Here is a 9,307-nt window from a genome sequence, read left to right on the forward strand (position 1 = left end):
CCGGCCACGCTGTGGAGTAGCTGGATGCATGTGATGGAGCATTGTCCTGCATGAAAATCATGTTTTTCTTGAATGATACCGACTTCGTCCTGTACCACTGCTTGAAGAAGTTGTCTTCCAGAAACTGGCAGTAGGTCTGGGAGTTGAGCTTCCTCCATCCTCAACCCGAAAAGGTCCCACAAGTTGATCTTTGGTGATCCCAGCCCATACCAGTGCCCACCTCCACCTTGCTGGCGTCTGAGTCGGAGTGGAGCTCTCTGCCCTTTACTGATCCAGCCTCTGGCCCATCCATCTGCCCATCAAGAGTCACTCATTTCATCATCCATAAAACCTGGGAAAAATCAGTCTTCAGATATTTCTTGGCCCAGTCTTGAGGTTTTATCTCTTGTTTCTTGGTCAGAGGTGGTGGTTTTCGGCCTTCCTTACCTTGGCCTGTCCCTGAGTATGGCACATCTTGTGCTTTTTGATACTCCAGTAACGTTGCAGCTCTGAAATATGGCCAAACTGGTGGCAAATGGCATCTTGGCAGCTTCACGCTTGATTTCCCCCAAATCATGGGCAGTTATTTTGCGCCTTTTTTGCCCAGCACGCTTCTTGCGACCCTGTTGGCTATTTGCCATGAAACGCTTGATTGTTCGGTGATCACGCTTCAAAAGACTGGCAATTTCAAGACTGCTGCGTCCCTCTGCAAGACATCGCACAATATGGACTTTTCAGAGCCCGTCACATCTCTCTTCTGACCCATTTTGCCAAAGGAAAGGAAGTTGCCTAATAATTAAGCACACCTTATATAGGGGTTGATGTCATTACACCGCACCCCTCCTCATTACAGAGAGGCACATCACCTGAGTTACTTCATTGGTGGTTGGCTCTCGGCCTATACAGCTTGGAGTAGGACGACATGTATAAAAAGTATCATGTGATCACAATACGCATCTGCCTAATAATTCTGCACTGTGTATATATCTATCTATCTATTGTTTCTATTTTGTCTCAGGTCCAAGGAACTGCAGAGACTTACAAGATCTGGGCTTGACTCTTACTGGATGGTATCACATCTATCCAGACGGAAGCCCAATGAGAGTCATGTGTGATATGGAAACCGATGGTGGGGGATGGATTGTAAGTCTTAGCTGCTAAAAAGGGAAAGTATCACAAAAAATAAGGCTTTTTATGTTAAATTCTTTTTCTTTTTTGACAATGTCTTTTTGCAATTTTCAATACCACTATATAAAAAAGCGTACAAAAGACTTTTCGGTAATCTCAGTATCATCACACATAGGATTGCATGCAAAGATGACACCCCTATAATGAGTAGATAGCACAGGATCCACCAATCACAATAGATGATGTCACAGCTCACCTCCTCCTCATCCTGTACAATCACTGATAACACCTCTATATACAGGAAATAACACAGGATCCAGCAATCACAATAGATTATGTCACAGCTCACCTCCTCCCCGTCCTATACAATGACTGATAATATCTTTATATACAGGAAATAACACAGGACCAGCAATCACAATAATTATGTCACAGCTCACCTCCTCCCTGTCCTTTGCAATCACTGATAACACCTCTATATACAGGAAATAACACAGGATCCAGCAATCACAATAGATTATGTCACAGCTCACCTCCTCCCCGTCCTGTACAATGACTGATAATATCTTTATATACAGGAAATAACACAGGATCCACCAATCACAATAGATGATGTCACAGCTCACCTCCTCCCCGTCCTGTACAATCACTGATAACAACTTTATATACAAGAAATAACACAGGATCCAGCAATCACAATAGATTATGTCACAGCTCACCTCCTCCCCGTCCTGTACAATGACTGATAATACCTTTATATACAGGAAATAACACAGGATCCAGCAATTACAATAATTATGTCACAGCTCACCTCCTCCCCTCCTGTACAATGACTGATAACATCTCTATATACAGAAAGTAACACAGGATCCACCATTCACAATAGATGATGTCACAGCTCACCATCTCCTCCCTGTATAATGACTGATAACACCTCAATATAGAGGAGATAACACAGGAGCCACCAATAACAATGGATGATGTCACAGCTCACCTCCTCCTGTACAATGACTGATAACACCTCTATAGATAACACAGGATCCATCAGTCATAATAAATGTCACAGCTCACCTCCTCTCCCTACTTACACAATGACATTTGCTATAATTAGTGCATGATTATTATATATTTAACCGCACTGTATCTTTGCAGGTCTTCCAGAGGCGCTCGGATGGTTCTGTATATTTTAATAAAAACTGGGACTCCTACAAAAAAGGATTTGGGAATCAGTGGAGTGAATTTTGGCTGGGAAATGATAACATCCATTTATTGACATCTGCAGGCACAGGTCCGTCCATATCATATCATATTATTTTTTTATAATACACCTATAAACATTCAGAGAACGTATTTTGGGAAACCCTAATGTAACACTGCCACGTGTTATGTATATAATACCACCATACAGTGCCAGATAGCAGAATAATGCACCGCACAATGCCATGTTTAGTGAGAGGAACTTATAACCATTTTTGACAGTGAGATTAAATATAATACTGCTCTATGTGGTGCCTAAATAAAACAACCATATATTAAGCATAAAACATTCCCATAAAATGCCAAAATAATGTTGTTATGTAGTGTTGTGTTACCCTGTCACTAACCATATACATAGCCCTAACCCTACTAATAATGTAAACCCTATTCCAAATCTAGCCTTAAACATAGCCTAACCTTGCCCCTAGCCCTAACTCTACTCCTAACCTAAGCCCTATTCAAAACCTAGCCCTAGGCCTGCCCCTAGCCCTAACCCTTCTCCTAACCTAAGCCCTATTCAAAACCTAGCCCTAGGCCTGCCCCTAGCCCTAACCCTTCTCCTAACCTAAGCCCTATTCAAAACCTAGCCCTAGGCCTGCCCCTAGCCCTAACCCTTCTCCTAAACTAAGCCCTATTCAAAACCTAGCCCTAGGCCTGCCCCTAGCCCTAACCCTTCTCCTAAACTAAGCCCTATTCAAAACCTAGCCCTAGGCCTGCCCCTAGCCCTAACCCTTCTCCTAAACTAAGCCCTATTCAAAACCTAGCCCTAGGCCTGCCCCTAGCCCTAACCCTTCTCCTAACCTAAGCCCTATTCAAAACCTAGCCCTAGGCCTGCCCCTAGCCCTAACCCTTCTCCTAACCTAAGCCCTATTCAAAACCTAGCCCTAGGCCTGCCCCTAGCCCTAACCCTTCTCCTAAACTAAGCCCTATTCAAAACCTAGCCCTAGGCCTGCCCCTAGCCCTAACCCTTCTCCTAACCTAAGCCCTATTCAAAACCTAGCCCTAGGCCTGCAACTAGCCATAACCCTTCTCCTAACCTAAACTCTATTCAAAACCTAGCCCTAGGCCTGCCCCTAGCCATAACCCTTCTCCTAACCTAAACTCTATTCAAAACCTAGCCCTAGGCCTGCCCCTAGCCTTTCACCTAACCTAAGTCCTATTCCAAATCTAGCCCTAAACCTAGCCCTATCCCTGTCCCTAGCCCTAACTAAGCCCTATTCTATATCTAGCCCTAAACCTGCCCCTAGCCCTAACTCTACTCCTAACCTAAGCCCTATTCCAAAAGTAGCCTTAAACCTAGCCGTATCCCTGCCCCTAGCCCTAACCCTTCTCCTAACCTAAACCCTATTCAAAACCTAGCCCTAGGCCTGCCCCTAGCCCTTCACCTAACCTAAGCTCTATTCAAAATCTAGCCCTAGCCCTTCCCCTAGCCTTAACTCTATACCTAACCCTATCCCTGCCCTTTGCACTAACCCTACTCCTAACTTAAACCCTATTCCAAATCTAGCCTAAATCTAGCCCCATCCCTAATCCTAGCACTAACTCTACTCCTAACCTAAGCCCTATTCCACATCTAGCCCTAAACCTCTCCCTATCCCTGGCTCTAGCCTTAACCCTACTCATAACCTAAGCCCTATTCCAAATCTAGCCATAAACCTAGCTCTAGCCTTGTCTCTAGCCCTAACTCTACTCCTAACCTAAGCCCTATTCCAAATCTGGCCCTAAACCTAACCCTATCCCTGCTACTAGCCATAACTCTACTCCTAACCTAAGCCCTATTCCAAAAGTAGCTTTAAACCTAGCCCTATCCCTTATCCTAGCCCTAACCCTACTCCTAACCTAAGCCCTATTTCAAAAGTAGCCTTAAACCTAGCCCTAACCCTTATCCTAGCCCTAACCCTTCTCCTAACCTAAGCCCTATTCCAAACCTAGCCTTAAACCTAGCCCTATCCCTTATCCTAGCCCTAACCCTTCTCCTAACCCAAGCCCTATTCCAAACCTAGCCCTAAACCTAGTCCTATCCCTTATCCTAGCCCTACTCCTAACCTCAGCCCTATTCCAAACCTAGCCCTAAACCTAGTCCTATCCCTTATCCTAGCCCTACTCCTAACCTCAGCCCTATTCTAAGTCTAGCCCTAAACCTAGTCCTATCCCTTATCCTAGCCCTACTCCTAACCTCAGCCCTATTCCAAACCTAGCCCTAAACCTAGTCCTATCCCTTATCCTAGCCCTACTCCTAACCTCAGCCCTATTCTAAGTCTAGCCCTAAGCCTATCCCTAGCTCTGAGCTTAGTTATATTTAGAAAAAGCACAAATATAAAAGCAGCTCCCGGTAATGAATGAAGACAGTATAAAGTCATGTGCAGTGCTAATGAGTCCATACAGTGTCTCGGCAGGGGCTTATGCAGTGCAGCGGTGGATGACAAACCCATCTTGACTGCTGTGCTCTGCATAGGCAGCAAAGCTTGGGCACTCAGTGTGCCTATCTAAGATGAAATGGCACTTGCTGATGTTGCTCATTTGACAATGGAGAGGGGAGGGCAAATATTTGCATTGCTATAGACTAGGTCCTTGGCAAATGTCCTTGTGACCTCCCCCTCCTCCCCCTCCCCCACATCTCCCACTATTTAGAGGTGAACCTAAAACTACATTCAATCAAAAAACTAAGGCAATGCCCAGACACCAACATACTTAATGTTAGACATGTGCCAGCGACGTGACGGTATATGTCAGTGATATGTTTTCTGACTCACAGATAACTTCCAGCTCCGAATCGACTTAGAAGACTTTGATAACAATCGTGTTTATGCGACATACAGCGACTTCAAACTCGGAGAAGAATCAGAGAAATATCCTTTACATCTGGGGAAATACATCGGAGGAACTGCAGGTAATATTCATTCACTCCGGATGTCTATGATATCTTAGCTCACCTCCTCCCCCTCCTGTACAAGGACTGATAACACCTCTATATACAGTAGATAACACAGGATCCACCATTCACAATAGGTGATGTCACAGCTCACCTCCTCCTCAAGGACTGATAACACTTCTATATACAGTAGATAACACAGGATCCACCATTCACAATAGGTGATGTCACAACTCACCTCCTACCCCTCCTGTGCAAGGACTGATAACACTTGTATATACAGTAGATAACACAGGATCCACCATTCACAATAGGCAATGTCACAGCTCACCTCCTCCTCCTCCTCTACAGTGACTAATAACACTTTTATATACAGTAGATAACACAGGATCCACCATTCACAATAGGTGATGTCACACCTCACCTCCTCCTCCTCCTGTGCAAGGACTGATAACACTTCTATATACAGTAGATAACACAGGATCCACCATTCACAATAGGTGATGTCACAGCTCACCTCCTCCTCAAGGACTGATAACACTTCTATATACAGTAGATAACACAGGATCCACCATTCACAATAGGTGATGTCACAACTCACCTCCTACCCCTCCTGTGCAAGGACTGATAACACTTGTATATACAGTAGATAACACAGGATCCACCATTCACAATAGGCAATGTCACAGCTCACCTCCTCCTCCTCCTCTACAGTGACTAATAACACTTTTATATACAGTAGATAACACAGGATCCACCATTCACAATAGGCGATGTCACAGCTCACCTCCTCTGCCTCCTGTACAAGGACTGATAACAAATAACACAGGATCCACCATTCACAATAGCTGATGTCACACCTCACCTCCTCCTCCTCCTCCTGTGCAAGGACTGATTACACTTCTATATACAGTAGATGACACAGGATCCACCATTCACAATAGGCAATGTCACAGCTCACCTCCTCCCCCTCCTGTGCAAGGACTGATAACACTTCTACATACAGTAGATAACACAGGATCCACCATTCACAATAGGCAATGTCACAGCTCACCTCCTCCCCCTCCTGTGCAAGGACTGATAACACTTCTATATACAGTAGATAACACAGGATCCACCATTCACAATAGGCAATGTCACAGCTCACCTCCTCCTCCTCTACAGTGACTAATAACACTTCTATATACAGTAGATAACACAGGATCCACCATTCACAATAGGCGATGTCACAGCTCACCTCCTCTGCCTCCTGTACAAGGACTGATAACAAATAACACAGGATCCACCATTCACAATAGCTGATGTCACACCTCACCTCCTCCTCCTCCTCCTGTGCAAGGACTGATAACACTTCTATATACAGTAGATGACACAGGATCCACCATTCACAATAGGCAATGTCACAGCTCACCTCCTCCTCCTCTACAGTGACTAATAACACTTCTATATACAGTAGATAACACAGGATCCACCATTCACAAAAGGTGATGTCACAGCTCACCTCCTCCCCCTCCTGTGCAAGGACTGATAACACTTCTATATACAGTAGATAACACAGGATCCACCATTCACAGTAGGCGATGTCACAGCTCACCTCCTCACCCTCCTGTGCAAGGACTGATAACACTTCTATATACAGTAGATAACACAGGATCCACCATTCACAATAGAGGATGTCACAGCTCACCTCCTCCCCCTCCTGTGCAAGGACTGATAACACTTCTATATACAGTAGATAACACAGGATCCACCATTCACAGTAGGCGATGTCACAGCTCACCTCCTTCCCCTCCTGTACAAGGACTGATAACAAATAACACAGGATCCACCATTCACAATGGGTGATGTCACAGCTCACCTCCTCCCCCTAACTGAAACTATTAATGTATCCTCTATTTTTCGATCTTTACACAGGGGATTCTCTGTCCTCGCACAACAACAAAAAGTTTTCCACCATCGACAATGATAATGACTCCAGTAGAAGATTCAATTGTGCCGAACTTTACACTGCCGCCTGGTGGCACACAGCTTGCTTTGATTCCTCCCTGAATGGGGAGTACCTACGAGGGGAGCACAATAAAAAGGGGGGTATCGCTTGGTCAGCCTTTAAGAAAATTGAGTATTCACTAAAGTTCTCAGAAATGAAGTTTCGGCCAGATAAAGAATCCTGAAGAAGAACACAAAAAAGTAACCGGACCCTCCTGATTCTACCGTAGACCCCAGCGGAGATCTGAGCCTGGCTTGGTAGAATGGCGGGAGGTCCGAGCGTCACCCATGTGGAAACTAAACACTGGTCACATTAGCAATGTAATATTAAAAACATTAGTAAACAAAACATATTGTGTAGAAATAGCGCAGAGTATTTAAGGAGGAGGTGCGGGCTTGGAAAGACACGGCGGTTTCTATTTTTCCAGAATTGTATAGCTTTGTATAAATTAAAACCGCAATGATTGTATCTTCCGTGACGTGTCCGTTATAATGTGTCACGAAATAAAAAAATACAACAAACGGTTCTCATCGGAGGAGAAGTGATTTTAAGCTGCGTCGTTCCATTGTAACAGGAAATTCATCAGAAGGGAATAATGAATCTGGGTAAAAAAAAGTGGAACCGTCGTTTTTATTTCATAAATCAATAGTACACATGAAAATAAATAATAAATCTCTTGAGATTTGATGTTCCTTTTGCCTGTTCTCCTGATGAAGGGAGCTGTGACTCCTGAAACGCGTCCACCTGTGCATGTTATTAAAGAAGCATTAGGGTAAGTTCACACACTGCGTTTTTGCGCGTTTTTCGGGTGCGTTTTTGGCCTCAAAACTGCATGAGTTTGCTTCCCCAGCAAAGTCTATGAGTTTTGATTCTTGCTGTCCGCACACAACTTTTTTTTAGGCTATGTGCACACGCGTTTTTGGCCTCTAAAAATGCACAAAAACGCACCCGCGTCAAAAAAACGCAGCGTGTGCACATAGCCTAAATCTCCTTCTGAATCCATCTAGTCCTTGGCGCAGATGCAAGACCCTTCCTCTATTACTCTTTGTAAGGGTAAGTTCACACAGTGCGTTTTTCGGGTGCGTTTTTGGCCTCAAAACTGCATGACTTTGCTTCCCCAGCAAAGTCTATGAGTTTTCATTTTTTCTGTCCGCACACGACTTTTTTTTTTTGGCTATGTGCACACGCTGCGTTTTTTTGACGCTGCGTTTTTGTGCGTTTTTGATCTCTGCGTTTTGCTGCGTTTTTCCAATGCATTGTATGTGGGGAAAACGCAGAAAAACGCAGGAAAGAATTGACATGTCCATTTTTTTTTTTAAGCTAAAAACCGCAGCTTTAGGCTATGTGCGCACAGTGCGTTTTTCGTGGCGTTTTTCGGGTGCGTTTTTGGGCTCAAAACTGCATGACTTTGCTTCCCCGGCAAAGTCTATGAGTTTTCATTTTTGCTGTCCGCACACAGCGTTTTTTTTAAGCTGCGTTTTTGAGCTTAAAAAAAAAAATGGACATGTCAATTCTTTCCTGCATTTTTCTGCGTTTTCCCCCCATGCAATGCATTGGAAAACCACAGAAAAACGCAGAGATCAAAAACGCAGCCAAAAACGCACCAAACCGTGGTAAAAATGCGTTTTTTTTGCCGCGTTTTTTTACGCGGGTGCGTTTTTGTGCGTTTTTAGCGGCCAAAAACGCAGCGTGTGCACATAGCCTAAAAAAAAAAGTTGTGTGCGGACAGCAAAAATGAAAACTCTGGGGAAGCAAAGTCATGCAGTTTTGAGGCCAAAAACGCACCCGAAAAATGTGCAAAAACGCACTGTGTGAACTTACCCTTAAGCTGCGCTTTTGAGCTTAAAAAAAAAATGGACATGTCAATTCTTTCCTGCGTTTTTGTGCGTTTCCCCCCCATGCAATGCATTGGAAAAACGCAGAGATCAAAAACGCACCAAATCGTGGCAAAACGCATGCGTTTTTTGCCGCGGATTTTTTTTGCCACGGGTGCATTTTTGCGCATTTTTAGCGGCCAAAAACGCAGCGTGTGCTCATAGCCTTAGTCTTCGTCACCTCGTCACTAATTAGTCCCAAACCCTCCA

General features: G+C 44.3%; 1 protein-coding gene across 1 annotated transcript in view; it reads left to right on the forward strand.

Annotated features, from left to right (window-relative positions):
- LOC142280934 (ficolin-1-A-like) overlaps positions 1–7,716 on the forward strand; it is a 13,243-nt gene extending 5,527 nt beyond the window's left edge. The window contains exons 7-10 of the mRNA XM_075332799.1: positions 998–1,122; positions 2,260–2,395; positions 5,120–5,254; positions 7,151–7,716. Of these exons, the coding sequence (XP_075188914.1) occupies positions 998–1,122; positions 2,260–2,395; positions 5,120–5,254; positions 7,151–7,407 (653 nt within the window). The 3' untranslated portion in view covers positions 7,408–7,716. The remainder of the gene's footprint in view (positions 1–997; positions 1,123–2,259; positions 2,396–5,119; positions 5,255–7,150) is intronic.
- The last annotated feature ends 1,591 nt before the right edge of the window (positions 7,717–9,307 follow it).

This window comes from Anomaloglossus baeobatrachus, unplaced genomic scaffold, assembly GCF_048569485.1.
Source record: "Anomaloglossus baeobatrachus isolate aAnoBae1 unplaced genomic scaffold, aAnoBae1.hap1 Scaffold_464, whole genome shotgun sequence".
In the NCBI taxonomy this organism is placed as follows: domain Eukaryota; kingdom Metazoa; phylum Chordata; class Amphibia; order Anura; family Aromobatidae; genus Anomaloglossus; species Anomaloglossus baeobatrachus.